General features: G+C 39.1%; 1 protein-coding gene across 2 annotated transcripts; it reads left to right on the top strand.

Moving 5' to 3' along the window:
* The first annotated feature begins 473 nt into the window (after positions 1 to 473).
* On the top strand, positions 474 to 27724 carry LOC147225884 (disintegrin and metalloproteinase domain-containing protein 10). Of its 2 annotated transcripts, XM_086161162.1 has the most exons (16): positions 474 to 651; positions 2083 to 2160; positions 2619 to 2766; positions 2953 to 3071; positions 5007 to 5162; positions 9448 to 9533; positions 10818 to 10940; positions 12898 to 12990; positions 13244 to 13412; positions 19069 to 19232; positions 20894 to 21065; positions 21193 to 21337; positions 21510 to 21693; positions 22961 to 23060; positions 23617 to 23837; positions 27103 to 27724. In XM_086161162.1, exons 1-16 carry the CDS (start codon positions 591 to 593, stop codon positions 27208 to 27210), a joined length of 2127 nt encoding a protein of 708 aa, XP_086017288.1. In that variant the 5' UTR covers positions 474 to 590; the 3' UTR covers positions 27211 to 27724. The 2 variants fall into 2 exon arrangements, with proteins under 2 accessions (XP_086017288.1, XP_086017289.1); XM_086161163.1 differs by lacking the exon at positions 2083 to 2160.

Genomic DNA, 27724 nt, shown 5'->3' with positions numbered 1-27724 from the left:
AAACATGTCGTTGGTTTACTGAAGTCTCAAAACCACCAATGGGTGTTACTGGTTACCTTTTTCTATACACTGCCTCCCGACAACAACAGCTGGAATTAGTTCCCAGCTGTCATTGTTGGCACTGTTATGTTCAAGGATACATGGAAGAGATAAATGAATTAACATTATATACCTTACCATTCTTATTCAACTGTGAAAAGAATTCAACTGTGAAAGAATTCTCAGTCAAGCTTTAAGTCCAAACATAATCATTTTTATATGTATCTTACATGTATATATATATATATATACATATATATACATATATATATATGTCTTTTATAATCTTTCTAAAACTCTGTACTATCCCTTAGCAGTGCAGATACTGTAAGTCATGCTTAAAACAAGTCTGAATATGCCTCTTCTCTGTATGAGTGTTCTTCTCTACTTAAGTTCTTGCTTGAACTAAAGTTGTCACATTCCAATGTCGAGATCCAAGGCATGGGGCCATGAAGAGGCAAGTCTGAGGAGATGAGAAGGAGAGACAGAGGTGACCTCGGGAGTTGGAAGAAAGAGCTGGACTTATAAATAAACACACCAATGAGGAGATCATGAGGGCTCAACTCTACTGGCTACTGTTTGTGGTGGTTAACTGTTGTGAGCAGATCGCAGGTATTGTAGCGATGGAATGCGCAGATTAAGCTATGTTTGTGTTTGAATGAGAGGCCTGTCCTTACACTGCACCCACAATCTGTCTGTGGCTGTTGCTTATAATTTTATGACCATGTCTGACTACCCAGGTGCATTGACCTATATATATATGTGTGTGTGTGGTGTTATAAATAGTTTACTCCTCAATCTGTCCTCCCCAGGAATGCTCAAAGCGAGCCTAAATTTAAATCACATCTAGATTAATATACCTACCATTTGCCTTAGGTAGATGTGATTAAAGTGATATAATGCTGCTATGTAAACAATTATTAAAGGTTTCCAGACAGTGTTATTCGCTTACCACAGCCTGTCCTTTCAAAGCCAAAACATTATTCAGGATATGATAAGGTCTGGCTTAGTCGCAAAATAATTTGAAATGAGGGATTTGTGAGCATTGATTCTTCTGATTCATGATAACTTGCCAGGGCGCCTCTGGAAATACAGAACATTTCATGGAAAACATTTTCATGTTTTTTTTTTTGTTATCCTCCCTATGAATGGCCTTTTGAAATATTCTGTCCAGATTTCAAAGACATTTATAAGCTCCCATCCCAGATTTGAAAGATCTTCTTGTATCCTAAAACCATATCAACTTAATTTCTAACTTAATTTGCCTTCTTACATGACAATGAAGACAAGTGACTGACCAGAAACACAAAAATTAGTAATATGAATTTCTCACTTAAATATGTATGTTTGTTAAAATTAGGGAAAGCGTCCAAATGCTTAACCAGGTTTTTAGGAATCCGTTTTTAGACATCAGTGTCATACAGTGGCGGAACTCAAGTCACAGTGGAAATTATTGGAGAGACATTATTGGAAATCTCCATCCACTGTTACCCTAAAGGTTGCAGTGGATGCAATTGACATACACTGAACTCAACTGATGGAAACACTAAGTTGGAATCAACAAGGACTTTACTATTTACTAAGCCAGCCATAAGACCATCTGGTCTTTGGACAACATGAATATTCCCAGGGCTCAACTATCCTAGTTTTTAGGTTTATTTGTTTTAATATAGCATGAGGGAAATATTGTCACAGTCAAGGTGTCATCTTCAGCAGCAACAGATGCCATAGCTTGAGCTGTAAACATGGCAGTCATTAGTGCAAATTGCATGCAATATTCAGAAACAGGAATACTAGGATGTATTGGTTACATGGAAGTATGAATACTACATTTGACTGAGTAAACATGACACTGCGGCATGAATAAATACCAGAATGTGACAAAAGGTTGCCCCAGTACTCAATCAGTGTGAGTTACAGTATAAATCCAGAGTGAAATATGAAGAATTCTTTTTATATCACCTTGAATTATAACTTTGAAAGTCTTTCATGGTTTCTTTGGTCTTACATAAGATAATTTTAAATGCGGCTCTCTTGGCTCAGGTTGTTGCAATATTTGCTACAATACAGAGGACAACCAGGATGCATGTACTTGGTATGTGGATGGCAACAGTATACTCGGTAATTCACATACCGTCCCTGCAATTAGTCTGTAAACATACAGCAAACATAGCAAGAAGTAATAGTCAGAAGGATTGCTTCTGCAGCTATTACTCTGTGACTGACTCACTAACTGTGGTTATTTTTGAGCACAGTGAAAGTTAAATGTTACCTGTAAGCTTTGATTGCTAAACGTAATGATATGTCATGTACTTTTGCTGGTTTACTATGCATGGGGGCCTAATTAAGTGAATTCTTTAAAACATAATTGTGATTTCCTTGTAAGTCGGATTTTTCTTTACTTTGCCATTCTCTGATTTAGAATGTCAGGTTGTTTGAAGCAAGCTTTTACATTAATTATTTTCATTAAAAATTCAGTTCAACAAAATGCTACTCTCCACTGCTGTTTGACTTTTGAAGAAGTGCAATCGACCAATTTCTCGAGTCAGTGATGACATTGATGTTGTCCTGTTTGTCAGGTGCTGTGAACAGCATTAGTCCATATATAAAGTATTATGAAGGATTATCGTACGACAGGGAGACACTCCACAAGAAGCACCTCAGAGCCCGGAGAGCGACAAAAACTCAGGAATATACACTGCTGCTGGACTTTACTGCTTTTCACAGGTAACATCAGATTGACTGCTTCAAACATTCTGTTGGGAGTTGCTAAATAATGGAGTTCTTTTTTTCAGAAAAACCTGTCTGAATTAGTAGTAACTGTTATTTATTGTCTGTATTTCTGTGCTTTGGCCAAACTCTAAAACCTTCCACATGTGCGATCTGTTTATTTGCTTTCTTTTGTTTTCCCAGAACATTCCAATTGTGCTTAAGACAGAATGCAGAATTTTTTTCCAAAAACTTTGAGGTGATTACTGTCAATGGTACCACGTCACCTGACCTCTCCCACATGTACTCAGGGAGATTGGAGGGTAAGTATTTCACAGAAACCTGCAAGGACAGAATCAGAGCAAACCTCAACATAATTCAAGTGATAATTATCTGACCGGAATCATAGCTATTTCATTCAGTTATTCATTCACAGGTCCATCAATTATCTAGGGATTGGTTTTGGTGGCAGCAGACTGTATAGTCTCAAGCAAACTCTAGTGTTTCTTGTGGGGGTGTTAAGGTGCTCCCTCCCAGGCCAGGCCAGATATATAATGCCTCCAGGGTGCTTTGGGTTAACCACAGGACCTCCTGTCTGGGGGATGTGCCCAGAACACTTCTCACAGAAGGTGCACAGTAGGCATTCATGTCAGGTCCCCAAGCCACCTTGACTGATTTCTTTTGATGCACGGGAGCGACAGCTCTATTGCAATCTCTCCCAAGATGTCCGTACACCTCACCTTACTTCTAAGGCTAACCCCAATCCCTTACAGAGAAAAATCAGAAAAAGTCCACAACGAGGAATTGCGGAATATGTAGAATTGATAAGAAAACTCCCACGAACCGTCCACTGTTTTCACAACCTGGAAGGAATCCCCACTGATCCTCCTGAATCATAGGTTTGAAAATCGTCCAGTCTCATATCCAGTTCCCTGATATATACTCTCTCGTGAAGGCTGGGCAGGGTGTGATCCTGCTGTGGTTGATACACACCCTTTCGTCCCCCATTTGAAAAACGGCAACCACCATCCGTCTACCACTCCCAGTTCACTGATCCCACCCTAGCTGTGACATTGCAGTGGTGTTTCTTCAAGAACTGTGGACAAATGTCATCTACACCTGTTGCCCCCTGAGGAACTCTTTGACTTCCTCAGTAGCCTTCACTGGGGGTTTGGACGAAAGCTCTCAGAGTCCTCGCCTCTGCCTGCTCCACAGGGTGTATGATAGTGGTTTTTTTTTGTTTTGTTTTTTTTTTTTTGGGGGGGGGGGTCAGAACTTCTTTTAAGCCACCTTAAAGTCACTCTCCATGGCCTCTTGAAACTCCTCCCACAACTGTGTCTTTGCTTTTGTGACCACCAAAGCTCAGGATGTTCCGACTCTTCTGGGCAAGTTTTGGGAACCCCGGGGCCATCCATACCTGCAATACCTCCTTCTACCAAAAGCTTGGTCACAGAAAAAATCCTATAGGCGGGGGAGAATGCTATCATTTCTGGCTCCACTTCCTGTGCAACCTATTACTACTTCCCATTGGTGAAGTAACATTACACATCCAGAGAACCAATTTGCAAAGCCAATGGCCAGAATTATCAGCTCGCCTCCTCTGACTGACATCCAAAATACAGTTCACTCGATCTAAATGCCTCTTCTTATTGTGGTGAACCCATCAGGGCAATGGCTCCATGTTGTTTGTTCAGGCAGTGTCTGACTGAGCTGTGGCGGCCAATTGCTGGTCAACAGGCAGTCACTGGTGAGCTACCCGCAAAGGCCTGGTTCCAGAAGGATTCCTTGAAAAACTTTGAGAAGGATTCCCCTCCCCTCTTCCTGGAGGCAGCGTGGCTGGAGTTAGAGGGATCATCCTTGGAAACAAACGTTCCTGGCATGATTCCCGCGCTCCTTCTAGTCTGGTGAAATGTTGCTGAACAACACTTCCCGCCTAACTGCCCCCCTGTGCTTCTAGTTGGCTGCCTTTTGCTCATCCATGATGGATTAAATGCAGTGGTCAAAATTTCCTGACCTTTTGCTGAATGTGATGAATAAAAGGATTTCTTCTATTCTTCTACAGAGAAGACATTAACACAACCAAAAATCAAACCAAAAACAATAACATTAAAACAGACTCTTCATGTTTGAATAAACATTTTAATCTACATCTTTTCTGAAACATATTCGTCAGTTTTCTCATTTTCTTGTCTAGTTGATGTCATAGATTGTCGTCGCCTTTCCAAGTCTGACATATCTTTTTTGTTCTGGTCTTGCAGGTGAAAATGGTTCATCTTGCCACGGCGTTGTGTTACAGGGTCAGTTTGAGGGAACGATTCATACAGAGAATGGCACTTATCACATAGAGCATGTCCAAAGATATACCAGCAGCCCGACAGATTACCACTCAATTATCTATCGTGAGGATGACATGGGTAAGAATACTTTCTATTTTTTACTTTAATAGGCACAATAGTTAGTCCAAGTTCTAATTTGAACACTTCCTCTTGAGTCACCTGTAAATGAACATATACGCAGGATAACAGAGGAAGAAAGCATGTTCACTTGGAGGCTGACAGTTTGCAAACAACTCTTTGTGATATTAAATGCTTTTCTTGGCCTTTGGGGACAGAAGGGCCAAAAAGAAACAGCTCTATTGGCAGTCTTACAGAAAGACAAACACCCACAGCAGAATATATCTCTCCCCTGAGTAAACCCTCACAGTTCTTTTTTTTCTGTACAGTATCTGTAGTCTCAAACTACATGCAGCTTAAGGTTAACCAAGGCCAATGAACCTGTCGTCCCCTCAACATTTAGCAACAGCAAAGTTCCACTGTAAGGGGAGAGCCTATTCAGAGCAAGGAAGGGGCTGGAGGTGTGTATGGAGTGACCCTAGCTCCAGCCATAGAAAAGACAAAGTTAAGATGCTGTGACTTTCTGAGGAGGAGGAGTAGTCCTGCAGAAAGTTGGGGGGACGGTTAAAAAATTAAGGAAGAAGGAGACACACACGAGTGGTAGGGAAAAAGGGAAAAAGAATTAATATGGTTTTTAAGAGACACACTATGTGAAATTGAAGTTGCTTTCAAATAGAATCTTTTTTTGAGATGCTTTAAGGAAAGCTTCATGGCAACAAGACTCTTAGTTTGCTCATGAGAATGTTGAATTGTCAATCTGTAATTTGGCTATACGTCTGCCAATGCTTATTTCTGGTTGTGTCTATTTTCTCAGGGGTGCATGTGTGCACAATTATGTCTGTCTTATGTGATTTCTGATATATATTAAACATACATCAGATTGAGCCAAGTGTCCCCCTTTTCAATTTAAATCTTCACAGACTCACACGCTGCCTTGCTGCCTATGGGTCCAAGACATTTATTGGACCTCTTTTATAAGTGTAGCAAAAATTTGTATTAGAACATGTGGCAACTGACGGCATGATACACTTTTAATTGCTGGCCAGAATATCTGGGGGAAGCTGTCAAAGACTTGGCACATAATATTTCAATAAACAATTAATGTCCCATTCATTATTTGCATGAAAACACAGGGGACTGACACAATGCACCTTATCTGTTGTGGATTTCCCTTTCCCATGGATGTCATGTTGTGGCGACAGAGGTTGTTTAAGGACTTGAAATGAATGATGTTATGCAGCCCCTTGAACCATGGAAATGTGGCACAGTTCAGAGCGACCAATTCCTACAACAAATATAAAAAATAATAAAATAAATTTAAAAAAAAATTAATTGAGGCCTTATAAAGAGACCTATGGAATTCAGTGAACTTTGCCTCAACAAGAAAAAAAAAGAGAAAACTATTTTCATTGGCTTTTACAAAAGTAAATGTTTGCAAAAATTAAAAATTGTTAACGCCATCACAGCATTAGAACCATGCCAAACATGGAACTTCATTTTTGGAATTACAAAAAAATATACTAACAAATTTCAGCATCACTTGAAATGTGGTGTTGACCTGTGTCCATGAAGTTAAAAATACAGTTAGAAGCACAACCTTCATCATGTTTTCCCCAATAGTCTATATATTTTCAAAGAATTGTGCCAAAACTATATTGAATCCAACACCACTATCTGGCAGCAACCTTTTTGATTCTCTTGTGACAAAAAAATAAATTTCCTTGACCCACTTTTTGACATTTTGAAAGGGTTTGACACTTGGAAATGATCTCAGTTGTAATATGTGTTTCTGAGTGAACATTATAGCAGTCCAGATTGACAGAAGTTTTTTTTATCAGTTTGAATTCAATTATATTCCCTATAATGAACAACGTGATAACAATTAGCTGACTTTTTATTATACAACTCAATGTTTGATAAAACAGAGGAGGACTTCAAACTCAGCTTTTGGCAGCCTCAGCATGACTCCTTCATGTTGAAATTTGATGGAAGTTCCACATTACCTTGACCTGAATTGTCAGTGCAGTCAAATCATTTGAATCTTAACATACATGATACCTTTTCAACATGAATTTCATTATTTAGTGCCCACTAACGATATACATGCCAGACGGCATCTTCACCGTCTGATCTATTGAGGATCCATTATAATGTACAGCAGTTAAATTTTCATAGTTCAGGAAAAACAGTGTTTGCAAAAAAATGCAGGTCAGTGACGTTGATTGGATCTGAAAGAAATTACAGGTTAAGTCTTGGCGACATGATGCAAAGAGCCTTCCTTACTAGTTATACAGATAGGTCAGTGGTTTTGTTGATGAAATGTTCACATCTTCAGTCAGTGGGGTGAAGTCAAGCAGGGACAATTATAGGGCTCCAAATACTTTCTGAGTATGTTTCTGTTTTGTGTATTTTGCTTTGTAGCTAATAGTGGGGCTCAAAAGGTGCTTGGAAAACACCCAAAGATACACCTATAATGCACTATATAAGTTCCTAAGTTAATTTCATGATTCTACATGTCAGTTCAAGCATGATAGTGTGTCAATGTATTTCTTTCACTAGTCTGACTTATAGAACTATTTTCCAAAGAGTATCTAGACACCTGACACTGATTTTCACTCGATTTTGTAGTGGTGGTTTTGGTATTTGTCAACAGGAAGGGTTTGATCTATTCATGGAATTCTGATCTATTTGATTTTCTGGCCCATTTAGTTCTGTTTATTTGACCTGATAAGTACAAATATCAAAATACACTGTGTTGACAAACAGTGGGATGGACCAAAAGCAAGTGAGAACATCTGCAGATAGCAAAGTCTGGAAATAATTTGGTCAGTGTGTTGGTGTGTACATAATCCTCAGCTTCTTTTTGAATCAAGGGCTGGTTTAAAATTGCCTGTATGATCCAATGATATGACATTTGCCCAGGTACGCTGTCGGAGATTCCACTCACTAATACAGTCACCTGCACCTCGACTTGTCCCTTGAACTACTTCTGGTTCACCCTTAAATTACAAAACATTCTCTCTTAATACTCCAAACAGGTGGAAGTGATTATTGTGTCATGGGACTCTGCTGCATTTTATAGAGTTCAAAAGAATTTCGGACCACATTTATGTTGAAGAACTATGGCAGCAATCATAGGGTTCGGGAAACCTATGGTATCTTTTCAAAGTTCTATGCGATATTTCATTATCTTGTATTCTGCAATTGGATGGGTTGATTTCAATTTGCTATTTTCTCCAAAGAGGACCAGACCTCTGGACAAGAAAATGATACAATTGGTTGGGCTTCAGAGAAATTCATACTGCCAAAAAAAGACTAATGGTCAATTCATACAAATAATTAAAATCTATTTTTTAGAGGTGTTATGAAATGATGTATCGTTTTAAAGAAATCAAACCTCTCACAGTTTTTACTGCAGGCTGCACTATGACCTGAACTCAAGACTCCTCTGCCAATTTCCAAATGTGAGGCCTCTATTTATAAAGTGTCTGAGAATGTGCGCGTATTGCTACCCCTATTAGTTTCTTGACATAATCATAATGTGTTAACAAGCAGTTGATTTTTGCTGACATTTGTAATAGACAGCTCAAAATAACAATCCGCACATCTCTTTTACCTTTTTGCCAACTCTATATATCTTATGTGTTCTGAGTCAACCCTATGAATCTCTATCTTAAATATTCTAAGTCACAAAAGTAGCCTTTGCTTCAAACGGCTCATCATAATCATAATTTTAAAATGTGAAATATTGTTTGGTCTTTGATCATTTTAGTCTATGAAAAAATTAATTGCTTGCTTCCCAGTCACACAGCATCCACTTCAAAATCATCATTTGTTTACAAATGCCTATGAAAAAAAGTTAAGAGCGTTTATTTCAGGCCCACAAAGGGCAGTATGCTTTCAGGCTTTATGAAGCAACTTTTTATTTGACTGAAGGTTTGAGGGTGTATCGTCACTTCTGGAACTTCTCAGTCATTTTGTGTTTATCTCTGTGTTTCAAGTCCCTGAGTGAGTACACACACTAAAACACACCAGTAAACAAAGCAAGCAATGGTCCAAACATCAGATAGTGGCCTTGGCCCTCTTCAGGTACAATTTGTGTTCATTTCTGAGCACAGTTCAATGTTCTGTTTGTTTCAGTGAATACACAGTAAGCTAAACCATTATTTGGCGGCCCAGTATTTTGGGGTACGTAGAAAAACAGTTTAGTGCATGTTTCTTTGATTGACCAGAGAACTGACTGAGAAGGCTGATAATTCTAAATGTATATGTGTATATCTGAACATTTGTGTTTGTGTTTACACAGTTCTGCCATCTTTTGGAGATACACCTGATGGATTTTGTGTGACAGAACATCTAAATCTCCTTGCCAAAAACATGCGACCCAGTGAGGTAGGATGTCCAGGCGATCCCTCAATGAATAAACACACACACACACACACACACACACACACACACACACACACACACACATACCACATGGTGCCACATTTTTCGATAGTCATCCTAATAATCCACACATTTATTGGCAGTAACTTCAGACCAAATGGTTTCTTAAAGAGAATTCACCGATTTCTCTTATAGGATGTATGTATTATGTAATAACCCTTTTTTCACCCTCACTGTTCCTCGATGTTGTCCATTGCTATCCCTGATGTTGTTGTTGTTGTTGTTGTTGTTGTTGTTGTTGTTGTTGTTGTCTGCTGTCTATTTATCTGCTGTCTATTTATTCATGGATTGTTTGTCTTGCTATCTTCTGTCTTCTGTCTTTTGATTTATATTCATATTCATATTTATTTTCCTTTTTTTTTGACATTATAACTGTTACACTGCTGGGATAAAGGAATTTCCCCGATGGGGACTTAAGTTTATCTTATCTTATCTTATCTTATCTTATCTTATCTTATCTTATCTTATCTTATCTTATCTTATCTCATCTTTTAAGACTGTCGGACCAACTACACTAGATGACCGAAACTGAGTTTTTGAGGAAACGGTTAACAACAGCTGCCGTAACCATTAGAATAATCCATTTGGTTAATTTAGCGCCCACCAACCTTTGGTATTGTTAAACTTCCACAAAGTGGGTGGTGGTCCAAACACAATGGATGCTGGTACATTCATGTGAATCCAAATTTAACAACATGCCAACTTGTGTAGATCATTTCCAGCTGTTTGTATGAAATGATCCAAACAGATGTCGTTCCCGGAAGAGTTTTGTTCCTTTTCACCTGCAGCCGGGTTACTAGTTGCTCAGTCAGCATGTCCCCAACTGATAAACAGCTCTCAAATACATTTCCAGTGTCAATTAAGGGTTCATATACAGGACTGTCTCAGAAAATTAGAATATTGTGATAAAGTTCTTTACCTTCTGTAATGCAATTAAAAAAACAAAAATTACTTTTTCATGATATTCTAATATTCTGAGGATTTTTGAGTTTTCTTAAGATGTAAGCCATAATCAGCAATATTAAAATAATAAAAGACTCGCAATATTTCAGTTGATTTGTAATGAATCCAGGACATATGACATTTTTATTTTTGAAATTGCATTACAGAAGATAATGAACTTTATCGCAGTGTTCTAATTTTCTGAAACAGTCCTGTACCGCTCATTTAAGAGTTGGCTTTTCAAATCCTCTCAAATGTCACACCTCTCCTTTTTTTGTCCCACAGGAGGCAGCAACAAGTCGGACGAGACGGACAGTTGATGAGTCAAAGACCAGCTGCCTGCTTCACATCCATGCTGACCACCTCTACTATAAGAAGTTTAAGTCTGTAGAAGCTGTTATAGCTCAGGTAACCATACACTTTTGTTGTGTTTGAGCTCAATTTCAGCCCAGAGAAGTCGTGTACAAAATGTTCAAGTTTCACTTTTCAAAACCGTGAGACTTATCTCCGTACCTTAGAGGCAGTTGAATCTAATATAATACCTACTTGAAGTTTATCTATCAACATCTGACCAGTTAGTATGTTGCTTACCATTCAAATACATTGCTGTTATTTTTAAGGATACATTTGATACCGCTTAGTATTAGGCCTCATTTCCTCAAGTTTCAAAAATCTTTGTCAAAGGATTTTGAGACATCATTATTAAGCTCCTATCCAACCTTTAATGATTAAAAGACCAAAACTCTTGGAATTAAAGAAGCACATTATTTTCTCAACCACATTAAGTAAGACACCCTTCTGCTATAAGGGTGAAATGGGTCCAACTGCCAAATGAAGCTCAGGGCTCAGATGCACACACCTGTCATGGCATAGCACGCGGTGATCACCAGAGCCCACGACCAGAGAACATATAGATCTACTTGTCAGAGAACATGGTGGCCCAGGGGAGAGCAAGCCAAGTACAAGCTCTGTGAACAAGTGCTGAGCTCCCTGAACTCAGTGTGAAACAACAAAACACTGACCTGGCCTTCATGCCAAGCCAAGTTTCAGCTACACTTCAAGCCCAGAAAGTCATTTGTTTTGTCCTGTTCTCTCATGTTTTTTCATCAAAGCTTCTGAAGTGCATTGAGATATAAAACATTATCATCCACACCCAGAAAAACATGAAGTTGAATTCACAGATTTAAATCGGATGACAAAAAAAAAAAACACATTCTTTAAAAAATACTGTCTCAACCTCAGTGTGGTGTCTCCTGACCTGGAGTGACTTCAAATTTAGTTGGCATATTATCATGACCTGTTGCTTGCATGTTTGGTTGTGCTCAGAGACTGAAGGCTATAACTAATAGTGCCAGACTTTCATGCGGCTCACCGTATCCCCTAACTCAGTTGATTCTTCCAAAGGATACAAACACACACATCTGCCAAAAGCCCTATCCAAACACACCTAAAATCAAATTTCAACTTCATCTTTGATAAGCAAAATGAAGAAAAATGCTTTTTCTGATCATTGTTTTAAACTCAGTTTCCATTTGGGAAACATCTCATTACCCATGCTTTGAGAATCCTTGCAAACGCACATGATTGAAAAGAGATATTTTAAATATCTCTATGCGCTTGTGTCAGTGTGACTTGACTTTTGTGACTTCTGACTCGAGCTGACAACAGTATCCAGTACCTTAAACTTAATTAACTTCTCACTTTCTGAATGTCATTTGAATAAACATGTAAGGACTTTGAATATTACCCGAAATTGAAATGCTTTATGTATATTTCTGATTTACATGATGCATAAATAAAAAGATCAGCCTTGATCTGATAATTAGGTGCTCTGAATCAAAGAGCCATTTTCAATTACTAATTAATATTTTGAAAAACTTTCAATTTCCCTGGATTTTTATATCCCCCAGCAAGTGAATATACTGTAAGCAGTGCCATGATGTGTAAATAACAAAATGCAGTCATCAAACACACTTGTTTAAGTGTGTTGTGTCAACAACACACTTAAACAGTGGAAATTCACTGACGGTCCAACTGTATATACATTTGTTGCTGTACAGACATGTGACAGGCTAACACATGCGTATGACAGATGACTGGCGGTGCTAGTGGACCTGGAAACACATGTCAGGCAGCACAGATCACCTAAAAGTGGCATTTTTTAAATTTAAAAACTCAGTTATTCATACTGAAGTTTTAAGTTGCACTTTGAAAGATTTTCTGCACGATCAAAAAATTCAAATATAGAAAACAGCATCAAAAATTTTTCATTCAAAAAGTTTTATGTGTTCTCTGGCATTAGCCCTGTCCTTTTCCTTTGAGAATCTGCAAAGAGAAAAATAAAGGATGTGTCTTTTTTTTCCAGGTCGCCTCCTACATACGAGCGGTGAATGACATATACGATAAAGTGGACTTTGACGGAATCAAGCTGATTAACTTCAAAGTTAAATCCCTCAGTGTAAGAATTTCTCTTGTCTTAATGCCGAACATAAATGCAAAGAATCCCACAGCCATTAATTCTGGCTTAAACATGTTCACTTCTTAAGTAACAAATATGGAATACCTCCTTTCTATGAAGTATGTGATTGGATGTTTATATTAAAAAGAAAAACGTAAATGGAAACGAGACACTCTCAGTTGGTTTTCTCCTGCATGCTGGCCTCTGCTTTTGAAAAATTCCCAGAGCAGGGTATTTTTCTTTATATCTGCAGGTTATAACTAAGGAGAACAAAACAGACCCTCTGAATCGCCTGTTTATCGGACCTGAGAAGCTGCTGAGTCTTTACTCTGAGAGTAACTGGGGCAACTTCTGCCTGTCGTACCTGTTGACGAACAGAGACTACAGTGGAGTGCTGGGGCTCGCCTGGGAAGGAAAGGCTGGTGAGTCTTTATTGCAAGTGTAGGTGAATTGCAATCAGAAGCACCCAGCAATTATTTATGACAGTTTTGTGGAAGCTTACTTTTACATTGAGTGTAATCTGTAATATGTGTTCATGTTCATCACAATATTTTCATAACAAGATGTAAAAAAAAATCCTTTACATCACTGACAGATGATATTTAGTAAAACTAAACATGAGCTCACATGTATGTCATTAAAGATGTTATGGTTCCCATTTATGTCAACACTTAAAAAAGTTAAAGCACAAAGGCAGGTCAAGAATATTTGACAGCTTTAAAAGTAACATCAGAGAGATTTGTGATTCCAAGCTGAAATGTAGAGTGTTTTTCTACCTTGCCTCGCTGCATGAATCACTGCTGATCTGTCAAAAGCGTAGCGTCTCCTATGGCGTATCGGCCTCTCAAAGATTCACTCTCCAGAGGCCACGTTCAAAGCATCCACTCACACACATTTACCAAAACACTTTGATTTCATTTAGCCATTCAGGCAGAGATGCAGATTGTCTAATCTTATCTGAGCTTATATACCCCTTATTATGTGCTGTTAGAACATGACATGAATTTCTTGGAGAAATTATGTTGGCTTCCACTTTTTAATTATCAATTAAAATAACTTTTTTTCAGGTTATGTGAATTAATGAAAACCTATGACAATGACTAATTAATTTACAAATATCTGTTGCTTTTGTCACTTTGACTTTACCTGTGAAAAGACGTCTTCACTACAGAGAAAAGATCCGTATAAATCAAGAGGTAACACTTTTTGCATATAACAAAAGAGTGTTTTTCATTACACTACTTTCTTGAAATCACTTCCATATAACACCTCTTATGTTTGATCGCAGAAGAACAATTCAAAAGTAACCCATAAGTACAGGGCTGCAAAATACCTACAACTTTGCACTGTTATGCCAGCAGTGACATGTTTAGAAGACCAAAATCAAAATGTGAGTGAACTGCTTAAGTAGCAGTCCTCACTGATTTGCATATTAAACTGCCAAACCCTCTTCTGCCTGGCTGGAATCCCAAGGAAATATTGGCAAACAAACAGCAAGACTGGAAAATAGAATTTCATCGATTTAAAACATTTTTTTTGTTTTCCACTGTCACAAAACCAGTCATCATACAACACTGCAACATAGTAGTGTTAGCTAGTACTCAATACCAAAATTTTTATAATTGTTTATTACGTGCTTCAGTTTCTCAAATTCCAAGAGGATATATGCATGGAAAATTGACAGATCTACAACCAGAGATTAGAATCATTATGATCTAACTGTATGAACCAAAAGGTCGTTTCCATCCTGCAGGACATTGGAGATGTATGCAAGAATTGTGGTGGTGTGATGTTCCTCCTGCTTGTTTCTATGATATTGTCAGAAATACACAATTTGATTGGATAAACTGAGGGGCGTGAGAGCAGACTGTCACACTGACATGTGATTAGGCACCAATGAACCTTTGACACGTTACACACACACACACACACACACACACACACACACACACACACACACACACACACACACACACACACACACACACACAATCGCAGACGTCTTTGGGACTACATTCCACAGCACCATTGCCATGGTGATCTCTCACGTGAGAAACACACATAGACAGACATTGTGGACCTTCAGTGACATTGTTGTGACTTTTCTGCTCCATGTGACCACGGCAAAGACCAAGCTGAAAATTCACATGGATAAAGTTTGACCATGAGAAACAGATTCTCATCCACTCATGTTCTCCAAATCCAGACTATTAGCGGTCTAAGTTAATACTTGGCTTTTGGTTTTTAATGATATGATCATAACCTCAAAGAACCTGATGCCCTCGTAGCTACAGCAGGGTGTGCCATTTACACATGCAGATCCATGGACATATTTATATATACAACCCCCATTGATACTTCCTCCAAGCTGTGTGTTCATACGTCAGAGGAGGATGGGGGGTTGGGGCCCAAATGACTCCTGCCACTCAAGTGTAAGTGCCAGTAAAATTCCATGTTCCCCTGAGACTTGAGGAGCATGAGGTGGCGGAATATTCCAATTCATAATTGGACAAATTGTAGTTGCCATAGGTTAGGATCAACTATAATCATCCGATGTTGCTACTGTGTAATGTAGAAAGTTTACAGGCAACAATTGAGACATGAATGTTCTTCATTGCAGTGCAGTTATTCTTATCACTGAATCAATTATTAACCAACTTAAAAATAAGGATTCAATTCCAGTGTTGCACTGTGATAGCAGTTAGATTTAAGGAGTGTCTTGATATGTACATTTGACAGTAGTGTTTACACTTTTGCAAAGATAAAAATAGTCATGGTAGTCATTCCTTAAAATGTAATGCCTGGACTTTGAGGTTACTCAAAGGGATTACGGATTATAAAGGGTGTAATTGTAGTGTGCTAACAGTAAACAATCAACCTTTCTCCCATGACATATTTGAAAAGCACAACCGTTCAGAGGTCAACTTGAATAAATTTGAACAGTTAACTTCCACATAGTGTCAATGATCATAGAAAAGGACATTGAGATGAAAATGATTAAATTGACCTCTTATTTGCAATATAAAGGTCACAGAACTCGGGGGCAGAGGAACTCCTACTCCAGTAAAGGACTCCCCCTTTACTATTGTTTGTTTGTTCATTTCAAACTGTTTAACAGTGTTTACGCAAGTTTGCATCTGCAATATGTTCTGAGTGAGTGCAGGGATGAATGCACTTTTGCAAATATATTGCATGTCCAAATATTTACGAAAGACAAAATGACAACAAAGTGGCTCTTTTTGGTTAGATTATATGAGTGCTTCCTCCTGATGGCAATTGTTTGCATGAGATGAATGACCTAAGGATGATTTCTTAGCGTGTTTATCCAGCACACTATTAATAGGAGTCTTCCTTTCCAGCTCTTTTCCGTAGCAATGACTGGAAGCAGGAGGAACCTGTTTCACAGCCCCCCTTCTGTTCCTGCTGCCAAAATCTACAGTGCTGGTCATTCAGAGGAACACTCTTTCTAGGAAACCCAGCTCCTTGAATAGCCAATTAGGGGGGCATTTTAGGTCAAAGGCAGGGAGTGGTGAAGAAACAAAAACACGATTCTTGGTTGAAAAGCTTGGGGAAACTTGCCTGTGTTTGAGCATTGAGAAACAGTGACTCTGTGGCTGGCGACGTGATATTTGATAATACAGCACTTCTGTGCTAAAGTTAATGTAATGCCATTAACTACCTCCCTGATGGTAGTAACTTCTACAATGCACTAATTGTTTCTGTGAGGGCAGAATAAGCTACTTTTTTTGTTTTTGTTATTTTTGTTTTGTTTTGTTTTCTGATCTCTCACTGTCCTTTGCTGTTCCTGGATGTCAACGTCACATCCACTACAAGAGACAAACATGCTCATGGGAGATCCAACTGCCCACACCTTGTTCCCAAGGTCCTCAGTGAGACTTAGCAATCTCAGATTTATCAAAAAAATCAGCACTAACATCCTTAACAGACTTGCACCCCACAATTACTGTTTCACAAAATAATGGCACTGATCATATTGTGTTGAGAGCTGTTACATAAAACTCATATGGCTGCACAGAAGCTGCTTAGATCCCAAATCTGAACTTCACATGAGGAGAATGTGTGAAAAGAAAGGATATAAAAAAGGACTGCCATTCAGTGACGTGCGGTGAGGTTCACGGTGAGGCACTGACGTCATCAGTCAGATTTACAAACATATGAACCCTACCGAGTAGCTTATTCATCATTTTACTGGCAGCAGTTAACGTGTTTTGTTTAAAATATCACATCAGCATTCTTTACATATACAAACTGTAGCATAGAAAAAGCACATTAAAAAAACGTTATTATCTCTTACCTTTACTTAAAAATGAAGTCCATGCGCCGCTGAGCGGTTTTCCTTTAGCTTAGCATTGTGGATGCAGATGTTGAGTCTTTGCTGTTCATTCAAAGCCAAATCTATCCAGGACATCTTGAATGTTTTAACGTGATTTGACTTTGACTGTGAGTGGCCGACCGCTCATGTTTGAAAAGAATGCAGGAAAAAACAGAAAAGTCGCTCTCTTACTGGACATCCACACAGCCAGTCTTTTCGAGTGTACCACTCCGTTTGGAAAGACCGGGTCTTCCGTCTCCTAGTCTGAAGCAAATCCGTTAGCGCCGGCGTTGGTCTTCTCTTTCTATTACTATTACTTACTATTATCTCCTGCTTCCACCGAAAGTCCAGTTTAGAAAATTCTTTCAGTTTAGCTATGTAATCCTCCATTTTGAAAATAAAGCCAAACATGAAGAAAAAAATGACTGGATAGCTGCACTTGACTTGCTAACTGTTTACAGTAGCTTGCTATTGCAATTCTATCATTCTTTAGCCGTGTAGTAAAAAGGCTCCCTTGGATCACCAGTGCCCCCTACCATGAGGCCCCGTCACTGCGTGCCTCACTTTGTGTGTCTTCGCTGCCGCTTTGTTCAACAGTTGTTAACAAAAAAATATACACATTGGCTAAAGTATGGAAATTTAGTTCATATATTAGTACTTAAAGTGTTTGAAAATTTTAATAGTGACATCCACAGAGACAGCAATACGGTCTCAGCCGCATAGCATGGCTCCACTGGCTGCCGCGTCACTGCATGGCTCTTCTTCATATTTAAACGCTAAATTAATTTTTTTTTCAGCAATTTTGAAAAAAAAACGACTGAAAATTGTGAGGTTAGGTGGACATAACTTTATAGTACAAATCACTGAATAAATAGAACCATTCAATTGCTTTTTTTCATTTTACATTTTTTTCTTTCCATGATGCCAGGTGAGGCCTGGCCTCACCTGCCTCTACTGACTGCAGGTCACTGCTGCCATGTATGGAGAATATTCTGTGCAGCTGTTTAATAGTTATTATTAAGATACAGGCGGTTAGCGTCCTCACAAGTTGAATTAAATGGCACATTTCCATATGTGTGTGTGCGTGCATGTGTTTGTGTGTGCGTATGTGTGCATGTGCCCGTGTGTGTACACGTTTTGTCATATGTCTAACAAGTGATTTTTTTAACTGCTCAGGCTTCTAGGACAAATTCATAGGTGCTCAGTTTGACCAATCGCAGGGGTTTCTTTAAAATGAGTCCTGTGGCCTCTCAGCTCAATGATGATGTCACAACCCACCTATCCAACCCTGTGAATCTGTGCAGCTGTTTGGAATTATGAGAATAGCTTTTGGGAGTATTACATAAACCTCAGTAGTGAGGAAGAGGCAGTGATGTAACCTATGGAGAGTTCAGTTCTGTTGGTCTACCTTTGAGACCCAAGCTTTAGGCCCCAGACATCGATCTCAGATCTGTAAGCATTGTTGGTTTAAGGTTTCCAATATGACTCGAGCTCAGTTATGTAACACACGTTGCAAGGGCAGGCAGTTGTGTTTACATTCAGTCTGCTGGGTTGTTCAAACTGCACTATCAGCACTATCAGCACCATCAATAAAATTTGAATTCCACGAGCCATCACTGATCAGTGAGCTCCAAAGTGTCCATTCGGTAACAAATATGATACCATCTTCCTGGTAAAAGCATTGACTCAAGCTGTAACTGTAACAAAGTAAATCTTAAGCTAATACCATCATATCCATTCCTCAGGTAACTGGGGGGGAATATGTTCTCGGCACGTGACCCTGCGAAACAGCCGGACCTCCACCCTGAACACGGGTCTGATCACCATTCAGAACTATGGACAGTTCCTGCCTCCTCGACATGTCCAGCTGACCCTTGCTCACGAACTTGGCCACAGCCTGGGATCCCCGGTCTGTATTTCCATTTTTTGGAATTTGAATTCATCGTGAACCAGAAGGCAATTTCTCTCAGTAGAGAAGCTTCATCGGTTGTTATATAATGCAAAATCACTGATTACTTAGAAAGTCAGTTCCATTACTTTTTTATTTAACATTGCATTGAAGAATGCATTTTTCTTTACTTGGAGTTGCAAAGGTTAAGGTGAGGGTTAGACTGGGGATGAGTTGAAACCAGTAAAAAATACAAGTACTCAGCCATCTTGGAATTCCACTGTTTTGGACTCTTGGAAAAAACAAATGTCCTCACATTATGCCATCATTATTCAAGTTAAAACTGTGAGTAACATTCAACTTTAGCACTTTAAAGACAAAACCTGCTCATTGTAGACCACTTTATACAGCGGTTGAATAATACCTAATGTACATGTTTTATTGCAGACATATTTATTGACAATGCTATTGGTACTGTAGCGGCTTCAAACTGACACGCATTACTCGACTTTTATTCAACCACAAGCCTGAAGAAGGGATGGACATATTGCACACTCTGCTTGTTGTCAGTTATTGTGTTATCATTCGTACTTGTTGGTAAAAACTCTAATTTTATTCTGGAGAAAGGTCAGTGTCTATTTTGAGGGGGACGTTTTTCCAGTGTCTTGCCAAACACACAGACTTGTCTCATCTTTAACCGATTTGCGTTTCTGTCAGCTGTTGTTTGCCAGTTTCTATGAAGCCCTTTTGCGGGCCTCCATCAATCACCATAACAACTCACAATGTGGACACCTTTCTCAGTGCATTTAGGGTGGTAACACCCACAACCTTACAAAATGCCAGCACTGTTCTGTCTCCTTTCACGTCGTTCCACTCGGATCTTTCCTGAGCTATTCATTCTGTTCTATCAGTTCTGGTTTTGAGTATTTAAACGACAAATTTTTTTCCTGCATTTACCTTGGTTCCATCCTTCCCAGCACAAAATAGCTTTTTTTCAGGTACAGGATTTTTTCCGTGTTAATTGAATAAACAAAAGGCCTATTTTTTTAAGTGTGTTGTTAATCAAGTTTTTCATATAAGCTGCATTAAAGAACTTTTGAGTTCATTTTTACTTTTAGTGCACTTTCTGCCTTTCATTTCACCGTTTATTTTTGCCAAGGTTTTTTACTGACCTATTTACATCAGAATGACAAAGTATTTGACAGATTCAAACGGGGGAGGATTTGCCTTTATGACTCAAAATCCAAAAACAACAATCAGCAGTAGATAGTGATGATAAGGAAACATTGTGAAATTAGCGCTCAATACTTCAAATTAAATAAAAACAGATGCAACATCAACAGCTTCACAACATTTTTCAACCACATGTGTCCATTCTCTTCTGATGTGATCCTCTGACAACTAAAGGGAAATTATTTCACAAAGATGCCTCAATGATATTCTTTGACCAAAGCAGAAGGAACACTTTATTCTTTTCTCTATGTTCTGAGAGTGGAACAAAGGTTGCAGTTTCAAGGTCATCTCAGGAAATTCTGGTTACATTGAACGTAAATTGACTACTCAATGGTCTGTCCACTCTTCTTGGACTGTATATGTCCATCCATAGCAAAACTTGGATTAGGATAGATTTAAAAAATGATGTATATGATAGATGGCGCCTGGCATTTCTTCTTTTTTTTCAGCATGATGAAGGCCCTAACTGCGGGAATCTTGGCTCCTCTGGTGGTAAAGGCAGGTACCTCATGTTTCCACACGCCACATCTGAAGTGCGCGAAAACAACGATAAATTATCTCCCTGCAGCATCAATCACATCAGCAACATTCTCAAGCTGAAGAAGGACGACTGCTTTGTGGGTGAGAGCGAAAAGATGCATTGTGGTCCGATTAATGAGCAGTCGCGAATATGTTAAGCCACTATATGTACCGTATTTATCGTATTTGTATGTGTGTGTTTATTGGCATCTGTATTCCTACTGGTCAGTCAGTGATCAGCCCATCTGTGGAAACCAGATTGTAGAAGAAGGTGAGGAGTGTGATGTAGGTCACAACCACACAGACCTCTGCTGCTACAGTGCAAAAGAGCCAATAGGAATCCAGTGTCGCCTCAAGCCTGGTAAAGTTTGCAGGTACAGTTCAAATCCTACAACCCATAAAAATGAATTGGTCAGGCTTCAAATTTAAATACCTAAACGTATTTTCTTTCTATAAGCAATTTAAATCATCTTCTAGATGTATCTTTGATCTGTCTCCACGTGTTTTACGTGCATCCCTCTTAAATTTCATTCATGTGTCCGTCAGCCCGAGCCAGGGCCTTTGCTGCAAGCAGGACTGCCAGTTTAAGCCAGCAGGTCAGCTGTGTGATGAGGAGAGTGAATGTCAAAACGAGAGTGTGTGCTCTGGCCTTTCCCCATACTGCCCTGAGCCAAGCCCCAAGGAAAACCTCACTGTCTGCAGTCAGGGCACCCGAGTCTGTCTCAATGGGGTGAGGAAATTATGTCTTCCACCACAGTGTTGTAATTCCTTCATCAATAACAAATTAATAATTGCAAATGCAAAGTCATCCGCTTCATTAAATTAATGACTTACTTAAAAACAGCAGGCGTCACCATTGATTCTATTTGTCAGCTTCCAGTATTCACATCTCAAGATATCCATATAAAGATTTAGGCATCCGCATTTGTGCAGCAACATTTACAATAATATTTTTCTAAAACCGGAATAATTCCATGTTTACTTTCAGCTTTGCCTGGTTTCTTTCTGAGATAAATATCAGCAAGTGTTGAATCGAGACTATGAGGTCAGTCATGTTTTGCTGTCCAGAGATCAGATCGTGAGCTCTTTATTTGCACAACTCTATTATTGCCACATAGTATTACAGAAACAAACCCATGCTTCTATGATCAGAGAACAAGAGCTTCTTCTTGACCACATGTCCTCACATCTGATGATACTCTATCCCCTGAGCAAAAAAATAAAGATATTCCTTCCAGATGTGAATAAAAATCCTCCGTGAACTAGACAGGAATGTTACATGGCTGTGAAAATTGTTTGTTCTCTAGAGATGTCGTGAACTCTTGAAAGACATTTGTTAGTATCATGGAATATAATAATTGGGAAGATGGAAGCAGCATTCAAATCATGACAAAAATATAGCGAGAGTGACTTTTTATATTGAAGTATTGCTTCTTGCAAAAATTTCACCTTAAATTCCAGGTGAACGAAAATGCCCTTTTCCATATTCACTGAAAACCACATGTTTTCTTCTGTGACTAAATAACACAGATAATATATCGCAGGTTTAGCTTAGCCATTTCATGAAAACACAATGTAAAATTTCAGGGGTAGAAATTGCAAACATCAAAAAACGTAGTCAAAGTGTTCAGAATATTCATAAATTGTCAATACAGTGTCTTAATGGGATTTTTTATTTTATTTCAAACGTATATGCAAACAAAATTAAGTAGTCAAAATCTTGATATTAGCACATCAACAAACTTGAAACTTCAGACCATACCTTGAGAATATTTACCTTATATTTCTTGAAGGATCCGGAGTATACCATTTAGTAAGTTCTTTGGGAGTCCCTAAAATATTTTAGCCATGATGGCCAATGACCTGCATCGGAGATTAAATCTTTATTTGACTGATCAAGAGGTAACATGAAAGATATGTCCTTAAACATCTCTTTAGTTTCCTTTATTGACCATCTCCTCATGTGTTCCTGCTCTTGTCTATTGTTCTGTCTGCAGGTTTGCGCTGAATCTCTGTGCGTGAAGTACAGCCTGCAGCAATGTGACTGTCCAGGTGCCTCCATGAAAGAGAAATGCCACATGTGCTGCCAGCAGCCTGGTAACCGCATGGCCTTCACAACTGAAGAATCTGTTTACAGCTTGTGTCCTAATTCATCACCCTGTGTTAATTTCTATTGAAGTTGTTTGTTTTCCATTAGACAAGCTATAAACCACCATGTAAGACGCCATCCAACATGCCAACATGTTTTGGTCCTCTAGGTCAACTAAGATATGTTGTCTCTTGTTACCAAGATGATGTCATTTTGGAATTCAAAGCCAAAAGTTTGATTTTGACATAGCCTACAGTATGTCAAATTATGAGGGTGGATGTGTTCAGTTTAGTGTCGCCATCAAAGGATACCAAAGTTAGTAAGGTCACTTGTCAAAAGTACAGTTGCTTTAAATTTTTAATCCGGTCATAAATTTCAATTTACTCAGATCATAAAACACCCAATATTTGTGAGTAAAAAGGTGGTATACTTCAAGGATAGGCTTAGCCCAATTAGCTAGAACTTCATACAACTTATTCTTTATACAGTTGAGCAGATAATGACTGAATTTTCATTTTGCTGTGAATTCCTTTGAGATATTATTTTTCTTTGTGTCCCCGGTAGATAAGCCTGGGACGTGTGCCAGCACAGCTTCATCTGTGCTCTCACGCCATTTCCAGAGAAAGGCTTTGCCTTTGGTAGGTGGGGCTCCATGTATGGGGAACCAAGGGTATTGTGACAAATTTCATGTGTGCCGCCTGCTGGATGCAGATGGGCCCATCGCAAGATTGAAGAACTCCATCCTCCACCTGGATGACTTTGATGACTTGGCCGAGTGGATGAAGGTGAGAATGTCCCGTAATTAAGCGCATTATTCTACATTGAGAAAAAGTAATCTTGAATTTAAAGAACATCATAACATTTGTAAAGGTACCAAAGGAGCTAAATTCCAGCCAGTCCACAGGACACCAGTGCAACCGAATCTTTTGAATTTGCAGGGGACTGCGCCACTGCATGTTTCAAGCAAAACTATTCATTTTGTCAACCAGACTGGGACAGACAAGAATAGATTGATGTTTTTGAACAAAACAAATGGTTTCCTCCATAAACATTTGCCGTTTGTCCTCAGAATTCTGGGCTAGCTTCCAAACCTTGACAACAGCATTGCAAAACTTTAGTAGTGTCATGTACAGTTGACTTAAACTAAACTATGCAGAAAGAGATTGGTGGAGCTCAGACAAAGAACAACACAAATACTGTTCTTCTTAAATCTTGTCAGCGTGGCATCAGAATCTTGAATGTATAAGTCAAAAGTACTGTGGAATGATGCTTTTAAAGCTTTGTCTTTAATTCCCATGTCCAGAGGAATTACTAGTGCATTGGGAAGAGGTCAAGAATATGGAATCTTGAGCGTGCCTTGTTCATGCTTGTCAATTTAGGAAACTTGAGAACTCGTTGGTGCACACCAGCAGTAAAGGAAGCTGTCAAGCGAAAGAAAGGCGGTCTTTTGGGGCTTGTTGGCTTAAAGGTCTACTAAAATTATGAATGAGTACTGGAAGGAGAATCTGAAGAGAGAACCTCAGTGTGGGAGGAGTTTGGAGTTTAGCTGTTTTAGCAAACTGTCAGGTGACTCATGGAATGGGAGCATGGCTTAGCCCAAGCTAGAGACAGCAGGAGAAAAGACCTGTTGACCCTGAAAGCGAACATTAACAGACTTTATGGATGAAACACACAATAAAAAACTGGGGAACTGTCATGACTGACAAGCCGTGTAAGTATTGTTATTAAGGTCAGGTTGGTCCAACTGCAGGAGACTGGTTGCATCATGCTGGAAACAAACTCCTGATTCCCCTACTCAAGTACCAGCAAACAAGCTCTTCAATCTGCTATCTGCAAGCATTAGCGGGTATCTAGAGGGTGTATAACAGCTCCCACAGAATATTCTTTGAGGGGTGCTGTGGCTCATGCAACTACAAGCCATTCAGTCTCTATACATCTGCTGTGTCCATATTTTAGGCAAAATGTCAAACAAATGTCCGGTGGGTGTTTGGTTCGGCGAAAACAAACTTGGTCTCACATTCCGTTCATGGTCCTCATGGACAAGATCTTTAGACGCAGTTGAAAGGAGTCCAGTGTCTTGCAAGAGGACCTCACAGTTGCCTCTTTGCCTCTCACTGTTTGCCTTGTCACACATTAACCCCCAACCGTCTCTGGAGCAATTTACAGTTGAATTTGAACCAGTTGGGACAAATGGTGAACAAGTCTGAGGCCATTGCTTTTCAAGGCCATCATTTTCTGCAAGAAACCAAGGGATTGTGTCTGTTGAGTTTGAAGAGAGTTGCGGCCCAGAGTGAAGCAGTTTAACTGACTTGGGGGTTTGATTATTTTCTCCCGGAAAACATGGAGTGCACATTGGAAAGGCAGATCAATTTGGCATCAGCAGTAATAAGGGAAATATACCGGTTCGAATTTGTGAAGAGGAAGCTGAGTCATAAAAGGAGCCACTCAAATTATCAGTCTATTTACATTCCAATCCTCACTGTTGTTCCATGAGCTCTGGGGGATGACAGAAAATTAGATGCCAATACAAGCAGCCGAGTTGGGTGATCCATGGAGGGGAACAGTTCAAGCCTGAGAGTGAGGTGCTCAGACATTGGAGGGAAGTTTTGGAAAAGTACTTTGCCCCCTTGAAATTGAAAGGAGTTTGCTAGGGTTGTTAAGCCTTCTGGTCAAAATTCCACCCAGCACAGTTGTTCATGGCACATCTACATGTAACTGGCAAGCAGTACTGTGTGTAAGAGACAGATATTTATCTTGGCTGATATGGAATCCCCCCCAGTATCTCCCATGAGGTCCTGGAATGTGTCATCAGGGACACGGATGCATGGGTCAATATATTTAGTTGCGCCTCAGAACCATAACGCAAAGAAGACGATTGAATGGATGTAAATAATAGACTATGAATTTAATCAGTATTCAAATGATGAGAGTGGTTGATTATGATAAAAGTATAATAAAAAGAATAATGAAGCAGTAAATATGTTCAATACGGCAGTTAGTCCTACAGGATACAAATTATGGAGGTAAACAATTCTTTACTGATTTGCAGGAAATCCTCCAAAACCACCACATCATTTCTCCTGGGTCTTTGTAAAGTACAGTAACTTTATACATTTGGATCTAAAGTTGCTCAATCGCTCAATGGTTCTCCAGCATTTTTCATGACAGGCATTTCAATTTATTAAAAAAAAAAGTTCCTTATTGTATGGCTGAAGATCTTACTAAAGGGGCAACAGATGTTTCCGTTAGGTTCAATTCTCAGCTCAGCTTAAAGTGTTGCATATTGTGCCTTGGTAGTCAGCTGTTTCCAGTGTTTCAGTGTTGGCTGCCTCAGAGGTTTAGTATGGCTTCTCTTGACAGCATGGCAAATCAGGAATGTCCATTTAGGTTAAAGAGTACCTCACGGATCAGCAGCCTTTTTCTGTGGAGATGAAAATAACTATTTACTTCACAAACCAATTTTTTGTTTGGCAGTGACAGTTGTCAACCCATTTTCAAATGGAAATTTTAATTTTCTCCCAATTAGGACAGACTAATAATCCAGTCCCGATGAACCGACTTAGTGATATTATTTTACTATTCAAAAAACATAATTAGGATCAGATATGTAATAATGAGTCCAAATCGTCGATTTTCAGAATTAATCTGATTTCAATAGATTATTAATTACCCTGCATGCCCTTGCTTTTTTGCAGAAAAAAACAAAAAAAAAAAACAATGCTCAATCAAGACCTGGTGTACTCAACGTACACATCAACATAAATATGTATAAAATACATCTTTTACCAAAGTTGTTGAACTTTGCCGGTCAGAATTTCATCGTAAACCATCAAAAATGTGATCCAACTACACATTCTTTTGTTATGTTATTCATATGTTTATATCTCTCTAACAACAATTCAGTGCAATGGAAAAAGTACTTGTTGACAACTTTAAAACATTTCTGTAAACCTCAAATTCAAAGCTGGTACAAGACAATGTCCAAAAATTGCATGGTATTCCTTGAAACCAAATCTTAACAGCCTTGGTTTCTTTATTGATCATCCACAGGCTCACTGGTGGGCCATCCTGCTGGCCATCCTGACACTGTCTGGACTCATGAGCTGTATCGTCTGCCTCTGCGGACAAAAACTGGACACAAGAAACTTTGATCCCTGACTTTTGTTTCCCATCAGCTATGAGATGATCGATCCATTACAGATTTTGATTTGATATCATTTTTTTAATTTGTATGTGACCCGCTGAATGCATTCAGTGCTGCTCAAACCGACCTTCATGAACATCAGTTTGCACCTGTCGTGCCTCGTCCTCGTGTGTTCACCATTCCATCAAGCAAGTTTTATATGACGTGGGCGTCACGGAAAAAAGACTGCTGCTGCTACTGAGTGCAGGTCAGCCCACTTAGATGGGTCACATACTGAAAACTTCAGTGATTAAAGACCCTGCAAAGCCTGAAGGAACTTTCCTCCCTGTTTTAAGCTCCCATCCACCAGGACCCCTTGTGCCCTTGTATGTCAACTTGAAGACTGATTTCAGCTTTGATGAACATCCAATCGTCCATGACAATGAGATTATGTTCGGAAAGATGACTGTGGGCTCTGTGTGTTTTCAAAAGAAAATTTGTTAATGTTAAAAGGGTAAAGAGGCAATAAAAATGGTGTTCACATCAAAA

Source organism: Fistularia commersonii, chromosome 16 (assembly GCF_037954325.1).
Source record: "Fistularia commersonii isolate RoL2024-O1a breed Wild chromosome 16, RoL_Fcom_v1.0, whole genome shotgun sequence".
In the NCBI taxonomy this organism is placed as follows: Eukaryota; Metazoa; Chordata; class Actinopteri; order Syngnathiformes; family Fistulariidae; genus Fistularia; species Fistularia commersonii.
The sequence above is the reverse complement of the archived record's forward strand: the minus strand, read 5'-3'. Positions and strand labels throughout refer to the sequence as shown.

Coding starts and splice junctions, on each gene's coding strand:
- LOC147225884 (XM_086161162.1), top strand. CDS start 591: ATGAGGGCTCAACTCTACTGGCTACTGTTTGTGGTGGTTAACTGTTGT. Junction 21,066..21,192: donor GAAGGACGACTGCTTTGTGG/GTGAGAGCGAAA, acceptor CCTACTGGTCAG/TCAGTGATCAGCCCATCTGT. Junction 21,694..22,960: donor CCCGAGTCTGTCTCAATGGG/GTGAGGAAATTA, acceptor TTCTGTCTGCAG/GTTTGCGCTGAATCTCTGTG.